Source organism: Pelobates fuscus, chromosome 6, assembly GCF_036172605.1.
Source record: "Pelobates fuscus isolate aPelFus1 chromosome 6, aPelFus1.pri, whole genome shotgun sequence".
Classification (NCBI taxonomy): Eukaryota; Metazoa; Chordata; class Amphibia; order Anura; family Pelobatidae; genus Pelobates; species Pelobates fuscus.
The window spans coordinates 170012125-170037992 of NC_086322.1; the positions used below are offsets into that span (position 1 = coordinate 170012125).

A 25868-nucleotide genomic window follows, 5' to 3' on the forward strand; every position below is an offset into this window, starting at 1 on the left:
TTTAATCCATGAGCATGTCTTGGATTGGCGGGGCAGAGGTAGCCAGCTGGGAAGCGGTGGGCAGAGTCTGGAAGAAAGCCTGAAAACTAAACCGAGACAGGTGATCAGCTGATATGTTTGTGAAACCAGGAAAGTGAATATATGTGATAAAAAAAATTGGCAATTGGCCGCTACCCATGTGTAACGGTGATATACCCCAACACACATGATTCAGCTTAAAAAATGACAGCACAGAGACGAGATACGTCTACCGGACCTTAGAATGGCTGGACTCGACGTAAAGGAGAGAGATACAGAGTCAGGAACGATCCGAGGTCAAGGGCACAAAGAGACAGCATAAACTAGGACTAGCCGAGGTCTGGTACACAAAAATCAGCAAGTCTGCAAACAGAGCAGATAAGGATAAAGAGATAACGGAGTCAGAAACAAAGCCAAGGTCAAGTACGAAGAAACACAACTGAACACAACAAGCGCTAAAGGGAACTGAAACAGAAACCACGATAGGGCAAGGTACTAAGGGAAAAAGTTGAGTATATATACCTTAGCAATTAATTTGATTGGCCCCTGTCATTTCCACGCCCCAAAAGGTGAGTGTATCTGGAATGTGGCATGACAGGGGCCAATGGGAGACCTTCTCCAATTTAGGCTCTCCACTGTTCCTTTAACCCCTTAAGGACACATGACATGTGTGACATGTCATGACTCCCTTTTATTCCAGAAGTTTGGTCCTTAAGGGGTTAAGAGCGCGCCCGAGACCCGCGGCACGCTCTTAGAGTCAGGCGGGACACGTGACCGCTTCTCGCGGTCACTGCCCGCCTTTCTGTTACAGCCGTCGGATAAGCCGTGCGCGGCTCGTGAAGCAGCAGGACCGCACGCGGCTCGAACAGAGGACCCCGGCCGACCCCTGGAAGGGGTAAGTACCGCTACAGTACCCCCCCTGAGGACACGAGGACCAGGCCTGGCAGGAAAACGAGAATGGATAGAGCGTACAAGGCGAGGAGCGTGAACAGCGTCGGCGGAAATCCAACTGCGCTCCTCATGCCCATAGCCCTTCCAATGCACCAGGTACTGAAGTCGACCCCTAAGGAAACGAGAGTCAAGAACAGCAGCAACTTCAAATTCCTCATGACCCTCCACAGAGACAGGAGGGGGAGGAGGAGTATGCCGGGTATAGCGGTTGCGTACGTGGTGTGAAAGACATTAGGAATACGCAGGTTCTTAGGAAGACCCAAGGCATACGAAACAGGATTAACCTTATGCAAAATACGATAAGGACCAATAAAGCGGGGAGCCAACTTCATAGAAGGCACCCGGAGGCGAATATTTCGCGTGGAAAGTAAAACCCTGTCCCCCACGACATAAGAAGGAGCTGCCCTGCGACGCTTGTCAGCCTGAACCTTCTGGCGATCAGCGGAATCCACCAAAGAACGCTGAACTTGCTCCCAAGTATTACGCAAACCAGCCAAATGCTCATCCAGAACTGGCATGCCCTGTGAGGAGAATGCAGCCGGAAGAACAACGGGATGCCGGCCATAGAAACCGTAAAAAGAGCTTTTACCGGAAGAATCATGAGTAGCGTTATTCCGAGCAAATTCAGCCCAAGGAAGAAGGTCAGCCCAATTGTTCTGATGGTGGGACACAAAACAACGAAGGTACTGCTCCAGAGACTGGTTGGCTCGTTCAGCAGCTCCATTAGACTGGGGGTGGTAAGCGGAAGAAAACGAGAGAGAAATACCCATTTCCGAACAAAAGGCTTTCCAGAATCTGGAAATAAATTGGCTACCCCTATCGGACACAATGGATACGGGAATGCCATGCAACCGAAACACCTCCCTAGCGAAGATAAGTGCCAGGTCCCTGGACGTGGGCAACTTGGGAAGAGGCACAAAGTGAGCCATCTTGGAAAACCGATCTACTATCATCAGGATAACTGTGTTACCATTTGAAGGGGGCAATTAAACAATAAAATCCATGGATAGATTAGACCTCTCAGGAACGGGTAACGGATGCAACAGCCCACAAGGAACTCTACGTGAAGATTTCATACAGGCACAAGTAGTACAAGCACCTATATAGTGACATCCTTGTGCAAGGAATCCCACCAAAAATATCGAGAAACAGCTGACACCGTTTTGGAAATACCAGGATGTCCAGCAGTTTTAGTGTCATGATACAATGACAGAATATCCCGTCTCTCGGGAATATCAACGAACAGTTTATCAGTAGGCCTCTCGCTAGGTGCCATGCTTTGTTTAGCCTGTATGGCCTGCAAGAGTCATGCCACATTCCAGATACACTCACCTTTTGGGGTGTGGATATGACAGGGGCCAATCAAATTAATTGCTAAGGTATATATACTCACCTTTTTCCCTTAGTACCTTGCCCTATCGTGGTTTCTGTTTCAGTTCCCTTTAGCGCTTGTTGTGTTCAGTTGTGTTTCTTCGTACTTGACCTTGGCTTTGTTTCTGACTCTGTTATCTCTTGCAGGCCATACAGGCTTTGAGCATATTATCACTTCTTACTGAATAAAAGTTCAACTCTTTATAAGACTAGGTTCGCTAGCCTCTGGAGACATCCTTTTCCCCATATCCCTTTCCCTATTTCTTTTCCCCTTCCCTGAGCACATCTTTTTTCTTCTTTACCATTATCTGCTCTCTACCATCTCCTTCTCTAATATGTACATAGTTTACACTATCTAATGTTCCTTGCCCTGTCCTTTCTTCTGCCCACTATACATTGCTTCAGGAGGCCGAGCCTACTTGTGGGGCCATTGATACTTCGTACAAACATCACTCACCCATCCATAGCTTTTATGCGACTTTCTCTCCTTCACTGCAATGTCAGAAGATACCCCTTTCTTTTCCCCATCTGTATATTTGGAATATATTCAGTGATAACTGTCAGCATTAATATGAATGTTAAGAATCGCTATTACTGAATGACAACGTAGCAAATTCCCTGACACACTATTTTTTTATATAGACAGTTTGGATCGATTTTTTTTTTTTTTATCCCAACAACTGATTTATCATTTTGAGTTCTTGTGGATCAAAATTTAAATTTTATGTGACTCCAAAAATATTATTTTTTTTCCAAGTGTTAAATGTTAAAAGGTAGGACAGCGCCAGAGGACTCCAAACACTATAATAACTTCAATTGGAAGCAGCACTTATGGTACATACAGTGCCTCTTAACAGAGTCATTTCAAAAGACAGCAGAGTAAAATGTTGGTCATTAATACTTTTTCAAGGCAACATTATATCTTTTTTTTTTTTTTCATTCACATTTTCTTTTTTATAGTAGAGGAGTATCTTATAAGCTATAGGTGCAGGTCTAGATTAAGCATGTCATACATATTTACCCACGGGTTTGTTATCTAGACTGACAGTAGATAATAACAAATAAAAGTATAGTTTAAATATAGTGTGCTTGAGTATGAGTAATACTATGTTTGGGTGCAAGTCGTGTTTAGTTATGATAAGACAGGATTATACTGCTCGCTTTTGTGAGTAACCAAGATGGTAGTGTAGGTGCCTGAGGGTGCTGAAGTAGGGTTGCTAGTTTCAACAGAGGCAGTAAAAAAGAAAATAAAAAAAAAGAGAAGAGGAATGCAATCAACATTAAACCGCACATGTTTGGTACACTTAAGCTAATAGCAAAACACATAGGTCATAAGATGGGAAATAATAGGTTGAGCGAGCTTGTAGGGCATGTTTGAAACTGAAGCTTAATACATAAAAGTAGTGTCAACAAGAAAAGATTGTACTTTAGCGCTTAAAAGGCTTTAGTTCCACTGGGAATGAGTAAAATAAAAAAAAAATGGCTCTAGTGAGGTTATGCTATAGGTGTGTCAGCCTATGCCCCTCGTTGGTAAGTCCCGGTCAGTGCCATAGTAAGTTCCTCCTTCGGGGTCCCTGCACATGGTGTCGCCGCGCCCGGAATCAGCTCCGGTGGTACTTCGGGGGATGTGCAGCCGCACAGCCCCTTGTGTTGCAGCGTTGGCGGTGGGGAGCTGGTTCATACTGCGCTGGCCAGTGATGGTCCTGTCCGGTGAGTGCTCCGTACGGGTGGCCTGTGTAGCAGTCCCGGGTTTGTGTGACAGCAAATGAGAGCGTGCATATGAGAGACTTGGCACCGTATCCCGCCTCGAGGAGTGCTGGAACCTGCGTAGCCGGACTGCCGCTTTGGAGGCCCGAGGTATGTGCCTATAGTGGCTGCGTCGTGCAGCCGGTCTGAGCCAAGAGGCTACGATTGTTTCTGCCTCGTGGTAGGTTCTTCCCCCGCTATGCAGTATGTCCCAGAGCCTCTTGCAAAGCCAGTCAAGATTTTCTTGTTGAGGTTTGAGGGTCTTGGAGTGGGCGCTCCGCTCTTGGGGCCTTTGCTGGGCAGCCATTTTGACAGGGCCCTGGTGGCCTGTTGCCCCTGCATGCCGTGGAGCCTGCTTGTCCGCTTTTCGCTCCTGCCGAGTCGTCCAGCGGGGACCGGGATGTCCCCCACCGGTCCATAGGGGGGGGGGGTAGGTTGCCGTAGTGTCGCTTGAGGGCCCTGGTGCCGGGGAGAGCGGCCGCCTCCCCCCAGCTCCAGCCCCAGTAGGCCGCATTCGTTTGTTTATTTCCCCGGCTCCGGCGAGCCCCGGGGTGGTATCTGTCGGATTTGCTGTGCACCCCTGACCTGGGTAGTGCACCTTTGAAGGTCCCTGGACCATGTAGCTGCCGCTTTTACCCCGTTTTTCAGCCTGTCTAGCAGGAGCTCATGGCAGGTGCGTCTGCACGGCTCGGTACCCAGGCTCCGCCGGCAACATTATATCTTCAACAACAAAAATACAATTGTTAAAGAAATACTATAGTCACCAGAACCAGTACAGGTTAATGAAAAGAAAAGATAGTGTTTACATCGCTGCCTAGTAACACCTCTAGTGGCACTAGAGGTGCCAGCCTCCATACTTATGGGAGAGCTGGAGTGGATCATTCCCCGAGGTCCAGTGTGGCTGCTGTGATCCTGTAATTGTCAAGCTCTTCTTGCTCTGCTCACACCATTTAGAAATGCCAGGGGCAGAGTGACGTCATATTCCGGCTCCAGGCATCACAGCAGGGCACGAGACAGAGCAGAGCAAGAAGAGCAAAAAGATCACAGCTCCCTTGCTGCCCGCCTCCATTCCTGCCTTGGTGGAAGGGGGATCTAAAACAGCCAGTTCTAAATGGGCTGACAAACACCCAGGTGGCATGACAAAATTCCTACTTGCCATGGCGACCTGGGATATGTCAAGCCCTCAGCTAGGCAGCAAAGAACATTGCATGCATTGCATTTATACAACAGAATCCTAATTACCGTATATACTCGAGTACAAGACGAGTTTTTCAGCACATTTTTTGTGCTGAAAAACACTCACTCGTCTTATACTCGAGTCAGTTGTCTGTATTATGGCAATTTTCATTGCCATAATACAGACAAGGACCGGGGGCTGTCAGGAAGCTGTAACTTACCTTCACCGCAGCTCCTGTCAGCTCCCTTCTCTCTCCTCCGTCCGTGCAGCTCCCAGGTCAGCTTCCTCTGCAACTCTCGCGAGTTACCGTGGCAACGCTCCGCGCGGCCGCGAGAGTTGCAGAGGAAGCTGACCTGGGAGCTGCACGGACGGAGGAGAGAGAAGGGAGCTGACAGGAGCTGCGGTGAAGGTAAGTTACAGCTTCCTGACAGCCCCCCTCCTACAGCCCATCCACTGGACCACCAGGGAGTGAGAGCCCCCCTCCCTGGCCAGCTAACAAGCAGGGAGGGGGGACGAAAAAATAAAAATATTAATAATAAAACAAATAATAATAAGAAAAAAAATATTAAAATAATAACATAAAAAATAATACAATTAATAATAAAAGAAAAAAAAATAGTTACCTAAAAAAAAAATAATGAACATTAAAAAAATATTAAAATAATAATTAATTAATAAAATGCCCACCCCCCACCAATGCTCTGCACACTCACACACACTGCACACACACATACACACACTGCACTGCATTCATTCTAAACACACTGCATTCATACATATACACTGCACTGCATACACACTGCACTCATTATATACACACACTGCATTCATACACACACACACTGCATTCATACACATACATGCACTGCATTCATTATATACACACTGCATTCATACACACACACTGCACTCATACATGCACTGCATTCATTATATACACACTGCATTCATACACACACACACGCACTGCACTCACACACACTGCACTCATACACACACACTGCACTGCATTCATTACACACACTGCACTGCATTCATTACACACACTGCACTGCATTCATTACACACACACTGCACTCATACACACACACTGCACTCATACACACACACTGCACTCATACACACACACTGCACTCATACACACACACTGCACTCCATTCATTATATACACACTGCACTCATACACACACTGCACTCCATTCATTATATACACACTGCACTCATACACACACTGCATTCATATACACACTGCATTCATTATATACACACACTGTAAATAAATATTCAGTTAATATAATTTTTTTAGGATCTAATTTTATTTAGAAATGTACCAGTAGCTGCTGCATTTCCCACCCTAGTCTTATACTCGAGTCAATAAGTTTTCCCAGTTTTTTGGGGTAAAATTAGGGGCCTCGGCTTATATTCGGGTCGGCTTATACGGTAAATCCTACGTAAAGTACATAAATATGACCAACACTGCAGGTGCCACAATAAGTGAAAGATTTATTGAGAGGGACACCACCCCTCAAAACATATTTTGGCTTGGAGAGAATTACTCTAACCACCATGACCAGTTCAGTGATTTGAAGTGGTCATGGTGGTAGGAGTGTGGATATGAAGAGCTTCTGCTTGAAATGCTGCACATTCAGAGATTATTATTATTGCTATCATCATTTGTATAGACCCAACATATTCCGCCTCGCTGTACAATATTATGAAGGGGGAAATTTAACACTAGATGAGACAATTACAAAATGTTACATGAACATTAGGTTGACGAGGACCCTGCTCGAGAGAGCTTACAATCCAGAATTATTTGAATTATTTGAGTGTGTCTGGGGCTAGTTACACCCCTGGCATAAACGTATAACTGGTACTAAAAAACGTGTGATTAATGAGGCAACAGACAGAGTTGGTATATTAAACCTAAGTCAGTGCCAGGAAGCCATAATGCCAATTAAACAATAAAATTGTCAAATTGTTATAGCAGGCAACAGAGAATGAATAATAAGAATACAGTCAATTTAAAGACTACAGAAATTGGTGTAAACCAACAAATAAGACAAGTCATAACAGTACATCAACTAGAACATTATATATTAAACTCTGACAGGTATTCCACAACTAGACACCAAACAAAACGAGTGATCTCTTTATAGTCATTTTCCAAGTATGCATAACAATTTGTTCTAAGACCTGGAAAACATGACCCGATTGATCATAAAGCAACACTGTAGATCTATCCCACATCTGCAGATCTACTAACAATGCAGATGTCCAGACACTGGAAAGATTAACGTATTGGATCATAGTTTATTTCTGACCTTTTATTTGCAGACTACTCCTTTACCATTTGGAGTTCCGGTTGTAAATTTTGTGAACTCAAAATTGCTTGTATATTCCACTTTGAAGCTGGTTTGCATAGGGAACAATTCTAAATTTAAAAAATTAGGAAGACTTTACCAGCCTTCCAAACATTTTAGCTTCAGTGGTTACAAAAAAAAAAAAAATATGTAGCTTCGCTGCACTGAAAACCAAACCAATCCTGACACCTAGTGGAAGCCAAAAAGGACAATTTAGCTTACAAAGAACCAATATATTGCGGCAGTTTCTTTATTTGGAGAGGTAAGGATGTCACACATTTTCAGCTAATTCAATCATGCTCAGTTTTTATAAGGCAATAGTTGTATTTAATCATGAAAATGTACAGTTTAGGATATATTTCCCAAATAAAATTATTATTCCACATCAAGCTTAAGTTGGTTAAACAGAGACACGTTAATGGGGCAGATTGCAGAGCTAAAGCACAATAACACACCAGTGAGGGAAAAGTAACATTGTAGAAAACATCTTAAACTATTCAGAATTGGTTGTTCAGATTTCGTCACAAAAAGAGCAAGATTTCTTGGGTAATGACACCCCTGAGCTGTTTATAGGGGACACTATAGTCACAAAAACTACAGGATAACTTAATCGTTCTGCTATGTATATTATGTCCCTGCAGAAAAAAGTCAGTATTTACATTGCTGCCTAGGAATACCTCTAGTGGCAGTCACTCAGACAGCCACTAGATGTGCTTCATGGGTCAGTGCTGCACAATATGCAGCACTGACATTTAGCATCTCCACACTCTGCAAGGAGGCACTGAATGTCCCTCATAGAGATGCATTGTTTTTAAAAAATATATTAAAACACAAAACAATATATAAAGGTTTTTTTGTGTTTTGGTTCCGCAAAATACAAAACAATATATAATATATTTCCCTTCTTTATAAGGGGTTGAGGTTATCCCTTATAATCAGGTACACTTTTATATACCAAGATATTTCTAGCGCTTATTCCATTTCTGTGTATTAAATGCATTGATTCAATGCATCTCTATGAGGACATACTGATTGGCGTAGCACGGATTTTTGCAGTGCATGAACAATAGCCTCCCAATGCTTTCCTATAGGAAAGCATTGGATTGGCTGAGATTATAAACTCTGATGATCTCAGCGAAGGAGCAAGGGCTGGTTCAGCCGCTACGAAACCTGTGCAGTGCCGAAAATAAGGGGAGTTCTAAATCTTTTCTATGGGGCAAGGGTGGGCTGGGAGCCTACATTGCATATTTAGAACTATAGTGTCAGAAATACATGTTTGTATTCCTGACACTATAGTGTTCCTTTAAGCCAGGAGTGGGGAACCTTTTGACTGCCAAAGGCCATTTGGATATTTAAAACATAATTCGCGGGCCATACAAAATTATCACCTTAAAAATTAGCCTGCGGTATTTGGTCAAACATTGGTCAAACATTTAATTAACTCACTCCTAATGTGATGGCTGGAACTGATTCTCTTTGTGTGTGTGGATGGTGCAGAGTGTGTGTGTGAGGGGTGCTGTGTGTTTGTGTGTATGTGTGAGGGGGTGCAGTGTGTTTGTGTGGATTTGTGTGTGTGTGTTAGGGGTGCTGTGTGTGGGGGGGGTGCAGTGTGTGCGACGGGTTCTGTGTGTGTGAGAGGCGTGCAGAGTGTGTGAGGTGTGCAGAGTGTTTGTGTGAGGGGTTCTGTGTGTGTGTGTGTTAGGGGTGCAGTGTGTGTGTGTGTGTGTGTGTGTGTGTATGAGGGGGTTTAGTGTGTGTGAGTGATGCGGTGTTTGTGAGAGGGGTCCAGAGTGCATGTGAGGAGTGTGTGTGTGTATATGAGGGGGTGTAGTGTGTTTGTGTGAGGGTGCAGTGTGTGTGTGTGTTAGGGTCTGTGTGTGTGAGGAGGGGGTGCAGTGAGTTTGTGTGAGGCATTGTGTGTGTGTGTCAGGGGTCTATATTGTGGCAGGGGAGGAGGGGAGATCAGGGAGAAAATCAATATATTTTTTTGGTAAAAAGAGGGAGAAAAATGTATGTACACAGTCTTACCTAGGAAAAAAAACATATACCAGACTACAGAAACAGCAAACTCTAACTATAAAAGCTACAATTTCTGGGGAAATTGTGTGAGATATTCTTGCCTCCACTAGTAGTCTACAACTGGAGTGGGCGGAGTAACTGTTATTTATTTATATAGCACATTTAATTGCAACGTTGTTGCCCAAAGTGTTTCACAGTTAAATTAAAACAGACATTTATAAAAACATTAGCAGGTGTACAAAAGGCCCTGTCTATGACATCACTTGCTGCTGCAGCCTGGCACAGGTCAGAGTATTTTTGCGGTTGACATCTTCAAACGGTCGTATTTTAACAACTATAAATCCTACAGCGAAGAGCTTTATATTGTGAGAATCACAAGACCCAGACCTACATTTTGATGCATAGTATGTCTCTGAGATATTACCAATGAAGGCACAGTCGCAGTTTAGAAATTGCCTTTCAAATGTGAGCTTTGCAGAGTGGAGTTTCAATGAATGCCAATGGACGGTGTGAGTTGCAAACAAATGGTCATATTGTTACTAAGGCTTAGCCGTGGACATTTTTAGTGGCAGCAGGGATAGCTGAACATTTTGATATAAGATTTGTGTAGGTGGGCTTGAAAATGAGGGAGTGGTGGCAGTTTAGAAATCATGTCCTGATTTTTCAGCTTTTGCCAGCTCCCACTCTAGCTTTGAACATTTTGCCATTCATTCCTATGGGACCAATTTTGCCTCGAGAACGACGATATATCGTGAACCATTCGGCGAAACGTTCCACAAAGTAAAAGCACACCAATCGGGAACAATCCGCACGTTTTGGTATATTTTTGTCTATGTAGTGTAAAAACTGTGGGAGGAGTTAGGGTGGTAAATTTGGCTATAATAATAATAATAATAATATATATGTGAGATAACATTAAGTGGTCTTGCTATGCAAGAACACTTAATGATATCCAGATTAAAACTGGAGGAAATTCAAGCCGCTCACAAACCAGTAAATCACTGGGCTGAGAAATACAGCTGCTATGCTATGAGAAATTTGGCAACCTAACATAAAAAAGCACTAGATTTGTTAAATGATGGAGTGACTTTTTGCCTGGGCCCCTCTCCTTCTCTTCCCTTCATTTTCCGGCCCGCATCTTCTCCCCAACCCCTCTCTCTGTTTGTGTTCCCCATGGCTCTATCCTTGGCCACCTACTGTTATCGATCTATACTGCCTTCCTTGGAAAACTCATCAGCTCCTTTGGATTCCAATAAAATTTCTATGCGTATGACACGCAAACCTATCTGTCCTCTCCTGATCTCTCTCCACCCCTCTTGACTCGTGTCTCTAACTGCTTCTCTACTATTTCCAACTGGATGGCTGTTCACTTCCTGAAACTCAACCTGTCCAAAACAGAACTTTCCTCCCTCAACTGTTGCTACTCCTGCGTCTGTCTCTCTCCAAGTCTACGGTGCTACCATCAGCTCTACCTCACAGGCTCGCTGCTTAGGTGTTCTCTTTGACTCCAACCTCTCCTTCACCCCTCATGTTCAGTCTACCCCCAAATCTTGCCTCTTCCATCTCAAAAACATAGCGCGCTTGTGCCCCAATTTAACACCGTACGCAGCTGAGTTGGTCCATGCCGCTGTCCTCTCTCGCTTGGACTACAGCAATTTGCCACTCAGTGGTCTTATGTGTACCCAACTTGCCCTTTTACAGTCTATAATGAATGCAGCGGCAAGGCTCATCTTCATGTCCAAATGCACCTCCCACGTCTGACCCCTCCCCTCCCCTCCCCCCCCCCCCCCTGTCGGTCCCTACATTGGCTTCCCATAAAATAAAGGGCTCAATTTAAGATTTTGGTACTTGCTTACAAATCTCTACTTAATGCTGATCAAACTTGCCTTCCCAATACACAAGTATGTCCCGTCTAGGCCCCTACACTTTGCCGAAGACCTACGTCTATCCTCTATCCTTACTACCAGCTCTGATGCTCGTCTTCAAGACTTCTCAAGGGCTGCATCATTACGGTCATGATGTTGTTCAGGTCAGATAGGAGGCTTTGGCCAGAGTTAACAAAAGTTTTTATTGGTAGGTATTGTCATAACATCAGGATAACTTATCAGAGAAATAATAAGGAAAGTGAGAGAAATAACTATAAAGGGACTCTCCAGGCAGCCCCTGTTTACTCACCTGGTTCCAGCGCCGGGAGCCTCGTGAAGCCGCGCCCATTTCGTGAAAACGACGAAATAGGCGGGCGCGAGCAGGGAGCAATCAGACGCTTCCATTTGGAAGCGTCATTGCTCTCTTGTGCGCATGCGTGGCTTCGCCACACATGCGCACAGACTTCAGAGGGCGGCATTCATGCCGCCCTCTGAAGTCCTCAGCGCACTACCGCGCATCCGCGCGGCCGCGAGCTGAGCTGACTGACAGCTCAGCTCGCGGTCTTTGCCCGCCCCCTCTCCTCTCTGACAGGCTGGAGAGAGAAAGCGCGCACACAGTGCCTTCTTTCTCCTGCACACGTCAGACGTATTTTCAAACGTCTGACGTGTACAGGGCCTTTTTAGGGCCCTGCATGATAGGAAGTCCCTCTGGTGGCCGTCTGAGTGATGGCCACTGGAGGTATTCCTATCAATAAATGTAAACACTGTATTTTCTCTGAAAATACAGTGTTTACATTAGATTACCTGCAGGGAGCTATAGATCTCACCTGAACAAATACATTAAGCTGTAGTTGTTCAGGTGACTATAGTGTCCCTTTAAGGCAAAATGCCCTATAAAGATAATAAACAGGTTAGTTGTAAATAATGAGAAATCTAGAGATAAAAGTATAGGTAAAATAGCAAGACCGGTATAAAGAACAATAAGGTTTCAGGGTAAGAAAATAACACCTTGTAAATAAGAGTAAGCAGCAATGTCCAGATAGGGGTTATGCAGGTTTGTATAATCCAGGTAGGCAGGATAAAGCAGAGTTGTGAGCAATCCAGGTTGGTATGGAGCAGGACTAATAGTATATCAGGTAGGCAGGACAAAGCAGGGTTGTGAGCAATCCAGGTTGGTATGGAGCAGGACTAATAGTATATCAGGTTGGCAGGATAAAGTAGGGTTGTGAGCAATCCAGGTTGATATGGAGCAGGATTGGTAGTAAATCAGGTTGGAAGCAATGAAGGTAAATCACAGGTTGCTTCACAGGATCTGAAGTCTTTCCGTAAGAAAATCAACTTCAATATAAAGGCTTTTGGTTTTGTCGGGTGTGGCTTTTTATAGTAGACTTGATTCATGCTCTGCAGGTTAGAGACTGGTGGTGACTAGTCGCTAGGGAGGCCACTAGTGGTGGAGAACAGGAACTTGATTTAAAGGAACAGAAATAAACGAACATAGAACTGAGTTGTCAGGATAGAATCCTAACAATTACTGTGAAACTCCCTTTTCTGCTCCATTAGACTTCCACCCAGCTTCCAAATCAATGAAGAAACTCACTTCTTTAGGAAAGCATATTAAACTGTTAACACCCTGATTCCTTTCTTGCAACTGCCATAAAAAAAATAAAATCACCCACTAAGCCTTCAGTATAAATACTTTACTAGCAACCTAGTTTTCTACCTTACCCTTACCTTTCGTGTCACTATACCCTCTGTTCCTGTGTACCCAACTTGTTTAACATGTCTGTTAGTTTAATTGCACCTATTCTACAACTTTGCTGAATTTGCTGGCGCTTTATAAATAAAAGTAATAATAAGCAGGGAATACATAGCAGGGAAACAAAGCAAAGAAGCCCACTGATTTTTTTTTTTTAATGTCATGAATAGTGATGTCCCGAACAGTTCACCGGGAACCGTTCGCCGGCGAACATAGCGTGTTCGCGGTCGCGAACACGCACGATGTTCGGTCCGCCCCCTATTCGTCATCATTGAGTAAACTTTGACCCTGTACCTCACAGTCAGCAGACACATTCCAGCCAATCAGCAGCAGACCCTCCCTCCCAGACCCTCCCACCTCCATGACGAATAGGGGGCGGACCGAACATTGCGTGTGTTCGCAACCGCGAACACGCTTTGTTCGCCGGCGAACTGTTCGGGACATCACTAGTCATGAATTGAAAAGGCTTTTGGCTGGGTGGGCTAGATTAGGTTTGGAGAGAACATCTCCACTCAGTCTTCAAATTTGAAATGCACTTTAAATTCTGGATATTTTACACTCTAGTGAATAACCCTGCATGTGTATATACAATTTGAAGCAGAATAAATGATCTCTGCAGAGTTTCTTAAACACATAGTACATCACTTACAAAACATTTTCAAGGGTGTCCTTAAACCTTTTAACTTTGTTTCCGCACAATAGAGCCCACTAAACATACATTACTGATGTATGCTTAGACATATGACACTTATTATTGGAAAAGTCTTGTGCTTAAAGCCAATTAGGAAAATTCACCAAATCATGCCAGTAAATTAACAAATGTAACCTGTTAAACAGAATTATTATAGCACTGATTACATCATGGAAAGTGGATCCAGGTTTGAGGTCTAGAAGGGCTGGTTATGACAAGAATGTCCACAGGGCATACTAGGAAAATGACTGGTAAGCTAGTGTAAAAGTAAATTTGACCCTAGGCAGAGAAAGAAACAAAAGTGGAAGAAAAAAAGCAAAAAAGGGACGGGGACCAGCCACAGTCCTCATCGCGTGGAGGCAAGAGCAATGTTACAGACCAAGTATAGTTATGATGTAAATGAGAACAGACTCAATGTCAACACTAATGGAATCAATTCAAGCCATGTCTAAACATCAGCAGAGCCCTGGGTCATATATACAAGCCAATGGATCCACAGTTACATACATTAAGCCAATCTATACTTTAACTGGACACCTTTTAAACTGTTTTAGTAAAATACTGGATTAAAGGATGTCTAAGGATTCATTACTGCTAACATCAAATAAGAATCTGAAGTTTTCTTGAATAAGCAGATTATCAAGGAAGAGATAATGCAGTGTGTGAAAGCCCAGGGAAAGCGTTCATTAGGGATTGACGGATTATCAGTCTGGCCGATATTCGGTATTTTCGGCAATATATCGGTATCGGCCTATATAGATACCGATACTGCCGAAAATACATACCAGGACCACCGAGCCCACAGCAAGCTCTTACTTACCTCCCCTACCCCCCATTTTACACAAATTACATACCTACAGAAACACACAAACATTATACAAACACACTGCATTCACTATACACACACACTACATGTATTATATACACACTGCATTCACTATACACACACTACACAAACACACTCTGCATTCACTATATATACACACACACTGCATTTACTATACACACTACACAAACACACTGCATTCATTATATACACACTACACAAATACACACTGCATTTACTATACACACTACACAAATGCACACTGCATCCATTATATACACACTGCATCCGCTACACACACACACTACACAAACACACACAGCTCCACTGTCTAAACACACTGCATCCACTACATGTGGCATGTATATTTTGTGCATTTACCTTTAGAAAGAGTTTCTTTTTTCAAAATTGTAAATTTACAGTATATCGGTAAGTTATCGGCCTGAAAGTTCACAGATTATCGGTATCGGCTCTAAAAAATCAATATCGGTCAATCCCTAGACTGTTCATTACATAAAACTATATCTTATTGTAATGATAAAAATAATAAAATACTGGAAATTCCAATAGTGTCAATACAATTTCAAAGCACTACATGATGCTATTTTGAAGACAGTAATTCGTTTAAAGGGAAACTATAGTGCCAGGAAAACAATGTTGTTTTCCTCTTACTAAAGCTCCCCATAGTGCCCCCCTTCCTGCATGGTGCAGTATGCTTTAACCCCTTAAGGACACATGACATGTGTGACATGTCATGATTCCCTTTTATGCCAGAAGCTTGGTCCTTAAGGGGTTAAAAAAAATGTTCCCCGGTGCTGGTTCAAGCTCCGCCTCACTGATGTCAGCTGGCTGGGGTTACCTTAATGTGCATGCGCTACACTCGCATTAGGACTTCCTCCATTAGGGGACGCTGGATGTCCTCATGCATAGCATGACCATAAGTCGCCTAACCACCCGGAACTCCCTCTAGAGGTGGAGTAAACCCTGGCAGGCAATTATTTATATTTATTAAAAACTGCAATAATTACCACTGAACAGTTAAGGGCCTTGGGGATACTGCACCCAGACCATTTCAATGAGCTAAGGTGGTCTGGGTGCCTTTAGTCACTTTCTTGTTAAAATAAAACTTACAACCAGTAGATTGCATAACAAAAACACACATTTCATTTTTACGAAGTAAGAAGAAACAAATACACATACACTATCTTTAGGATGTATTATATATGAAGGCTTTAATGTGAATATGAATAACAAACAGAATAGACCTGTCACCATCACAATTAAGTGTGAATTATAAAATGTCATTATCTCACCATCACTCTATTTTCACGATTCATACTGGTAAATTCTCCATACTGATATCAGAGCATGAATGTAAAACTGTCTAGGCAGACTGAGAAATTCTACAGTGCCAACTTGGCATTTGATCCTAAACATTCCTATTCAGCCTTTGTAATATTTTGAAGGCACTGTTGCTTGGCATGTTGAATATTTTTAAATACCCTATTATTTTGCATTTGTGGAGTAATTTAACTTTAGCATGGTACTGAATTACTATTGTCAGCAACCTAATCATAAATGCAGATTCTATAAATACAAATTTTAAGCCAGACACCACTCACATGGACAGGCACACAGCTGTGTGTACCAAGGATTCCATTTTAACATTTATTTTCATATTCTGCCTACTCAGGAAGAGTCTACATCTTGAAAGGAAAATGCATATAAAAATTCCCAAGTGGCCTTAAAATATCAGTGAAAATCTTTTTCAGCTGAGCCGTATAATATATAAACTGGAATGCTGATCCTTTTTACCCATGCAACAGGCACATTTCAGTGTGAAATAAAACCGCATCTTACCAATCTCTAGTGGTGTAAGGCATTCTTTGTTTGCATGTTTGTTTTAGCAATGCATAGCTTAATTCCAAACGCCCCTTTTTTGGCATAGTGTTCTACCAGCAAAAAAATATTAGTCTGCATATTAAGCTTAAAAAATATAGAAACAAAATGTTTTGATAGCTGAGGCACTATTGACATTTTTTTTAACTTAAAGGCCATCTTAGTGTAGCAAAATATATCTTCCCTTCATGTTTGCACTTAACGCCTTTCAACAAAACATGCAGAAGCAAACACTGAAGTCAGAGAAAGAAAAATTAAAAACAGAAATAAACTTCTTGAGAATAGGAGCAGACTAAAAGACAGAGGAGGGGGGATAAGTATTGAAAAAAAGAGACAAAAAAAAGACAAACACCAAATTTAAAGGATAATGGTATTACATTTAGTAAAAGGAAAGGACTGGGTAGGCACAAGTGATAAAACAAAAACAAAAAAAAGGAAAGGAAAGGAAAAAGGACTGAGCATCTAAATTGCAGGATAAAGAGGAGCAACGTTTCAGCTCCTAAAAGAGCTTTCATCAAGATAGCTACCTTGATAAAACTCTGTTAGGAGCAGAAACATTGTTGCTCTTCATCTGCCTGCACTATAGACCCGTGCCCAGTGTTCTTCCTTGTTTATTATTACATTCAATTAAACTTAAAATATATATATATTTTTAAACAATGTATATTAAAATTTTCAAAATGAAAATAACAAAATCACTTTAAAACTTGCTAAATAGACATGTTTGGTCAATCTCTACTCTTAAAGGGACACTATAGACACTCAGACCACTTCAGCTCATTAAAGTGTCTCAGTGCAATGTCCCTGTCCCACTTAGTCCTGAATTATAAAACACTGCCGTTTCTAAAAAAAAAAAAAAAAAAAAAAAAAAAAGACTATTGCAGTTCTAAAAAATCCTTTAGTGGTGGTCTATCAGACAGCCGGCAATTATTTTTAGAGTAAAATCTGTGCTTGAGAAAAGTCACAAGGAAAAGAACTGCTGTTTTGTACTGCCACTATCAATATGGAACATTATCCCGCTATCCTTTAAGGAATTATATCACACATTAAAAATATATTAACCCCATTCTGATTGCTGACTTACACTATACATTGCCATCATAAATGCCTTAAAGCCCCAAAACCGTGGGTTTCATCAATCAGCTGACGGCTAAAGAAATTTAATCACTGTGATTACTCAGCTTAATCTTCTAGACAGTAAATGGTTTGTTTTAGCTTCAGTTAGGGTTAGCTGAGATTATAACCAAAGACAAACCCCTTTATACTAGGCCCTAGCCCCCCTCCAAGGCCCTAACCCCCAGCTAATCTTTTTTCCACATTTTAAACTTTCCCAACACGCGGCTGTGCCAATAATATGATCTGAATGACAGTGCCATCTTGGATTTTTATCACAGTTTTAAACACATTTTTTTTTTTAAATAAACTTTGGTTTTGTTATTTTACTTGGTCAATAAGCTCACGGTTACCATGCGTGCATTAATGTAAAACATTGTTTTTAATTGTTTTAATGTTAAGTACTTTCTGATCACATGTCAGTGACATCATTTGACCGTAATATTTGAAATTGTGCTCCCTATAAATGCTGTGTATGTTCAGATGTATGTAGCATTTGAAAAAGCCTCTACGTTAAAAGGCATTAGTGTTTTGTACTTATATTGCTTTTTAAATATTATATTTTTATTATCTAAGAATATACTTTTTCTAATAAATTTGTTTTTTAATTTTCTAAAATGTTATTCCTGGACCTATCTTGATTGTTTGGAGCCTGAAAACATATCCATTTAGTGGGGGAAATACCACTTGAGCCCTGTAAACTGAGAAAAATTTACTTTTGCACAACAGCGGAGTACCTCTCTTACCCTTTTATTACATTTTACCTAAAACAGTGAGCACTATATTTTTTATTCTTGTCTTTACCTATACAACACACAAAGAGAGCCTCTACAAGCAAATAAGATGTTTAAGTGGGGGTTTATACCACTCTACGCTGTTTTTTAAGAAATTGTATCTCTATAGACTGAGTATATTTTTTTAATTTTACCTTTAACTAATAAAATACTGCACTAGATTTGGTTATATTATCAGTTTATTCCACATATCCCTTGGAGCACTTAATACTGGATCAAAAGAACACACCAGACATCCTTAGGCTGGGATTGTACCGCCAAAGCACATGAAAGTAGAGCTAGTCTAAGCTCTACGCACTGCAAGTGCATTTCTTTCTTTCATTAATCTGCACTAGAAATATTACACTATATTTTGTGGTTCTCTTCCTCTTGTTTTACATATTTATCCACGTCTCAGAATCCCTAAAGCTGCTACACCCTCTTCATATATCACACATATTTGAAACATTACTTGACATGTTTCACTTACATTCCACCAGGAAAAATCCGGCATATGGCAAATAATGGTCATTGCACAGAGAAAATATGTTTGGATTTTGTTTATCAGCAAAGGTCGGCTTTGCTGCAGATAATTTTAGCAGTTTCTTGATGTTTAATTATTTACTGCTGCAGTCGCCTTGATAAAGTAATTTTGTTTCGTTGTTTAAATAGAAAATGTCAACTGCCTATATTTAGGCCTAACAAGAGGTAAAGTAAAATGGAGAATTGATTTAAGTTAATTCATATAAGACATGCAAAGACAAATACCTGCACATCTGATTTCATTTTTTTTTCCAGCTAATGTAACTGTCATCTAACTTGGTCCTTGCTTAGTATGAGTTACAACTGACAAATCATATGTTATTGTGAGTGCACAGCATACAGAGTCCAATTAAAATATACTTTTAAATCATTTCCACTTGCAGCATTTGTCAGTTTTAAATACAAGGGTCAATCAAGGCACATTTTCACACAAATACCTTTTTTGTGGATTCCTAGAAATGATTCTTTATCTAAAACTAAATTTGAATTTGCACATAATAAAATAAAATAATTATACAAATGAATTTGAAACTTACCTCCAGCCAAATATTTACATTAGATATTTTATTAATGAAATGATTAATGGCTATGGTTATTCTGCATGGACCCTTTGGTTAAAATATGAGGATATCAGCACTATTAGGAGACCCTACAGTAATGTAGAAGATGCCCTGTCCTGCTTTTTCCTGCGCTCTCTCGTCTTCTTTCAAGCATAAAATTGGCCTGTTGTTAATGTTGACTGAAGGCATCTACTTGTGATGCTGATGGATTGTTACAGTTCTGACATTGTATATACAATATATGGACAAATGTATAGGGACACCGGACCATTACACCAACAGGGGTTTTTTTAAAACTGCATTCTAAATGTACAGACACTAAAATGAATGTGGTTCATCACTTCCACTTTTCTGGGAAGCTTTCCACAAATGTTTGGAGTGTTTTCACCCAATAGAACATTTCTGAGGCGAGACACTGGTATTGGATGAGAAGGCCTAGCTCGTAATCTCCGTTTGATTTCATCACAGACGTCGGATGACGTCAGGGCTCTGTGGGGCCAGTCAAGTTCTTCAACCCCAAACTCATCGAACCATGTCTTTATTGACCGTGTTTTTTGCACTGGGGAATAGTCATTCTGGAATAGCCAGGGGTCAAAACTGTTCTCACAAAGTTGGAAACATAGCATTGTCCAAATGTCTTGGTATGCTGAAGCATTAAGATTTCCCTTCACAGGGATTAAAGGGGTCTAGCCCAACCCCTGAAAAACAATGTAGTCAGACAGGTAATATTGTCCTGGCATCAACCAAACACCGGCTTGCCCATCGGACTGCATAGTGTGATTTGTCACTTCACAGAACACATTTCCATTACTCCAGAGTCCAGTGGAGGCTTTACACCATTCGATCTGATGCTTGCCATTGTGTTTGGTGATGTGAGGCTTGCATGCATCTACTCAGCCATGGAAATCCATCCATGAAGCTCCCACCGCACAGTTTTTGTGCTGATATTAATGCCAGTGGAAGTTTGGAACTCTTCAGATATGGAATCAGCAAAGCGTTGGCAACTTTTACACACCATCTGATTCAGCATTCCGTGACTCTGCATGGTCTTCCGCTTCATAGCAGAGTTGCTGCTTTTCCACTTTCCAATTACCATTTACATTTGTTTTTCTATCGAACAGTTGACTGTGAAATATTGGGCAGGATTGAAATTTCAAGAATGGACTTATTGCAAAGGTTGTATTCTATCACAATACCATGCTTAAATTCACTGAGCTCTTCATAACGATCCATTTTTTTCACAAATGTTTGTAAATGCAGACTGAATGGCTAGGTGCTTGATTTTATAGACCTGTGGCAATGGGTCTGGTTAAAAAACATGAATTCAATAATTAAGAGGTACAGCCCAATACTTTTGTCCATATAGTGTACAGAGCTACGGAATTTGCTGGTGCTATATAAATAATAAAATAATAATAATATAGTGTATGTCTTTATTGATGCTGTTCACAAAAATAATAAAATAAATATATAAATAAAAAAACATTCAAAAATGGAAATACAATAAAAAGCTTTCAGGTAAAGAAAAGCAAATAATAATCTTGTTAAAAAAAGTTGAAAACATAAAGAGGAGCCTACCCGAATTTCTTGAAGGTTGTGAAAGTTATTTCCCACTCTGACTGAAATTTTACTTGGCGTGTAGCTCTCATCTGACTTGTAATCTGCATAAATGCACAAAGCCTTCACAGTTGTTTTTCGTCTGTAAGACAAACAAATAATAAATATATATATATATATATATATATATATATATATGCATAGCATCACACCAGCAACTAAAATTAATCACAATAATTTCATAGAAGTTTTAAAAATAAAAAAGTAATAGTCCTATTTTTAGGCTGCCAAGGTTAAAGGACCACTATAGGCACCCAGACCACTTAAGCTCAATGAAGTGGTCTGGTCGCCAGGTCCCTCTAGTGTTAACCCTGAGCTGTAAAAATATCAGTTTCAGAGAAACTGCTATGTTTACACTACGGTTAATCCAGCCTCTAGTGGCTGGCTCATTGACAGCCACTAGAGGCGTTTCCGCGCTTCTCACTGTGAAAATCACAGTGAGAAGACGCTGGATGTCCATAGGAAAGCATTGAGAAATGCTTTCCTATGGGCTGTTTGAATACTCGCGCAGGTCTTGCCGCGCATGCGCTTTCGGAGCCGATGTCGGCAGAGAGAGGAGCATTCCCCAGTGCTGAGGGAGCCCGGCGCTGGAGAAAGGTAAGGGTTTTAACCCCTTCAGCCCAGTTTGAGTGGAACCCTGAGGGTGTGGGGGGGACCCTAGTGCCAGGAAAATTAGTTTGTTTTCCTGTCACTATAGTGGTCCTTAAACCCCTTAACCCCTTAAGGACACATGACATGTGTGACATGTCATGATTCCCTTTTATTCCAGAAGTTTGGTCCTTAAGGGGTTAAGGACACATGACGTGTGTGACATGTCATGATTCCCTTTTATTCCAGAAGTTTGGTCCTTAAGGGGTTAAGATGTGTACACATTACTAGAAAGCATGCATATCCATAAAGTTAAAAAGATAATTGATTACATTTAATAGAAAAACACTTAAGTTTAATAACTGCCCATTAAGACATGAAACAGGTAAAATGTTGAAAGGTAGGTGAGCTATAGAATGTTTCACATGTGGTTGTAGAAAAACTACCAGTGACCAAATTCATGGTTTTGTTTATTAAAAAAAAAAAAAAAAGTCTGAAATATAATGCCAGTCTGTGCTCATTTGCATATCAAGCTGGAAATTCTTGGATAGTTGACAAAACATCTTGGCACAGAAATTATGAACATTGTTTGGTCTCACTGCACATTCTTTGGCAACTAGGCTCACCTGTCTTTTTTTATTTTAGTCTAGAACTATTTCCCTCTTAATATACAAATAATGTATGATAGTGTAAGCCTATTATAAAGCTTTTATATAATTAAACTACCAAAAAAAAAAAAAAAAAGCCTGTGATCCACTTTGCCACCATATTAGCAAGGTGTTTATACACTGGTCAGCCACAACATTAAAACCACCTGCCTAGTATTGTGTAGGTCCCCCTTGTATTGCCAAATCAGTTTTGATGCATCGAGGCATGGATTCCACAAGAACTCTGAATGTGTCCTGTGGTATCTGACACCAAGACATTAGCAGCAGATTACTAAAGTTGCAAGGTGGGGCCTTCATGGATTTGATTAGTTGTTTCAGCACATCTTCCGGATGCGCAATTGGATTTGGAGGCAAAAGCAGCACCTTAAACTCTGTTATTTTTTCCTCAAACCATTTCTGAACAGTTTTGCAGTGTGGCATGGTGCATTATCTTGCTGAAGGGAACTCCATTACATTATATGTGGTCTGCAACAATCTCTACATAGGTAGTACATGCCAAGGTAACATCCACAGGAATGTTTCCCAGCAGAACACTACCCAAAGTGGACAGAAGTCATTATTGAAAAACCTGGCCGGTCTGCGGCTACACAGCCAAATATGCCGCAAACTGCGATGCACTGTATGTTCTGACACCTTTCTATCATGTCCAGCATTAAGTTTTTGAGCTACAGTAGCTCTTTTGCGTGATCAAGCCAGACAGACTGGCCTTCGCTCCCCATTTGAATCAATAAGCCTTGGGCGCCCATGACCATCATGCCAGTTCACTGGTTGTCCTTCCTTGCACTACTTATTGTGCGTACTATAACCACTGCATACTGGGAAAACCCCACAAGACTTGGCATTTTTTTAGATCTTTTAACCTACCTGTCTAGCCATCCCCATTTGGCCCTTGTCAAAGTCACTCATAAGTTTTCGCTTGCCCATTTCCTTGCTTTCAACAAATGAAATTCAAGAACAGACTGTTCTTGCTGTCTAATATATCCCACCCCTAGACAGGTGCTATTGTCATGATGTAATCAATGTTACTCACTTCACCTGTCATTGGTTTTAATGTTATGGCTGATAAGTGTCTACACACACACACACACACCATAAAATACAATAACAAATTTCCATTTAAAATTCAAATAAAGCATTGAAACAACCTCAAAAAGAAAGGAATAATACCGAAATTGAATGTTCACTAAGTGAGGCTGCGACCCATCTGACTGCCAGTAGGTTTCTAGATTATCATCTCGTAACTGGTCCACTCCAAATCCTTTAGGGGGAAAATCAGATACACATTACTTCAAATTGTATAAATTCCAGTACAAATTCTGCAATCACATACATACCAGCGATAAAACCCGGTAGAATAAGATTCCTTGGCTGTTTTATATTACAAACTTGAACAGGTGATAGGGACAATATAGAATTTTTCTTAAAAGGGTTATTATTCCAAGCATTATCACCACTTCGGCTGTAGTGGTTATGATGCTAGTACTAGTGCCACTGCCTGGTAATAGGGCAAACCTTTTTGTAATGGTTTGTCCTCTTACCTGGCACGTCACTGTGCACCAAGCTCCTTTTCAGGCGGGTGACGCAGAAGCCAGATGTCGATCTTGCCATTTATTAGAGACTCAGCCGATCAATCTCAGCCAATGAATCACCCTCTAGGCATAGATCACACACAAAAATGGCATTACTATCTAGACGACCACCCGTACATTGACTATTGTTACCACAATCTTGATCTAGTTAGATTGAAAAAGCGTGTTTAAAATCTTGTTCTACCTACAAAAAAAAAAAAAAAAATGGTGCATCTTAAACGTACTGCTTTATTGCCTGTAAACTGTGTATCCTGACTCTCTTGTTAACTGCTGTCGGGGCATGACAAGCCGTTTCTTATCATCTGCACTACAAAAATAAAGAATTAAAAAAAAAAAAAAATGACATTACCCAACCCCCAAAAAATCTTATGTCTTGCTGGTTAATGATTTACTAATCACAATGCCGCAGGAAGAGTTACAGCTCCAGCAGCAAAATAAAATACAGATTCTAAACACCACAAAGACTTCAAAACATGAAGTCGTCATGTTATTTGGAGTAACCCTTTGAGTTACACATTACAGCTTTACTTCACTTGGTATCTCTTCATGATTACTTTTTATCTGTCATGAGAAATTATATCAAGTGCTGTTAATCCCCATCTAGCATTACATAGAATGTGACGGCAGATAAGAACCATTCGGCCCATCTAGTCTGCCCAATTTTCTAAATACTTTCATTAGTCCCAGGAATAATATCACACAGATTTAGACTGTGTAATATAGATTTACTGGTGAGATATCTTGTAACAATGTATTTACATTTAGAAATGTTTTTTACGAACACCAACTTGCTTTATTGTCTGTTGACCAAATTCACATGCAGATAGTTTGATGCTGTATGTGATAGAAGCAGGCACATTATACACAAAGCATTTAATAATATGTAATAATGTAAACATGTAATAATATTTTGCATTAATATATATATATATATTTTCTTCCTTCTAAAAATCAAAGTTATAAAGGAAAATTCCACCCTTGTGTGCAGGTCTGCAGACTGAAGTCAGTCAAATCACTAGCACATGCCAGCTCCTTCAGAAGGTCTATATGGAGCGGAGATTTGCTAGTTATTCTGTTCTTAACCAGTTCCTTGTGTCTTAGATCTTTCATAAGGAAGTTAACTTTCCCAACCATTCTAAAAAGTAAAAAAAAAAAAAAAAAGTTGTCTAAAGTACGATTTTACACAAAGCTAGTTACATATAGCTGTTTCTTCATTTAAAAAGGAATTTGGAAACGGCTTCCGTTTTCATACATTCGATGTTCCATAGGAAAATGTTGGGTGAAAATATATATGCAAGTAATACCTGGTTTACAAGAAGACAAAGACCAAACAGCCTGAGCACCAATTTCTCTAACTGTTCCAGTTCTCTTCAGCTGGTTTGGATCTGCACCAGGGGGTGTTTTGTTGGGAGTTGTCATTTTAAACTGTTTAAAAAATAAGTATTAGCATTAAACCAACAGATTTGTACACTATGATATGGCTACATTTTGTGAGAAGTCAGGATGATTTGCCTGTGAAGGGTTATGTACAAAAGACAGCAGTAACCTTTTATGACAAATTTTCACTTAAAGGAACACTATAGTCACCTAAATTACTTTAGCTAAATAAAGCAGTTTTAGTGTATAGATCATTCCCCTGCAATTTCACTGCTCAATTCACTGTCATTTAGGAGTTAAATCACTTTGTTTCTGTTTATGCAGCCCTAGCCACACCTCCCCTGGCTATGATTGACAG

The 25868-nt window shown here is 40.8% G+C and overlaps 1 protein-coding gene across 1 annotated transcript in view; it reads right to left on the minus strand.

Moving 5' to 3' along the window:
- Positions 1–25868, minus strand: part of ANAPC10 (anaphase promoting complex subunit 10) — an 86972-nt gene that overhangs the window by 57312 nt on the left and 3792 nt on the right. The window contains exons 2-4 of the mRNA XM_063458475.1: positions 25438–25558; positions 23712–23802; positions 21250–21370 (exon numbers count right to left, since the gene is read on the minus strand). Of these exons, the coding sequence (XP_063314545.1) occupies positions 21250–21370; positions 23712–23802; positions 25438–25552 (327 nt within the window). The 5' untranslated portion in view covers positions 25553–25558. The remainder of the gene's footprint in view (positions 1–21249; positions 21371–23711; positions 23803–25437; positions 25559–25868) is intronic.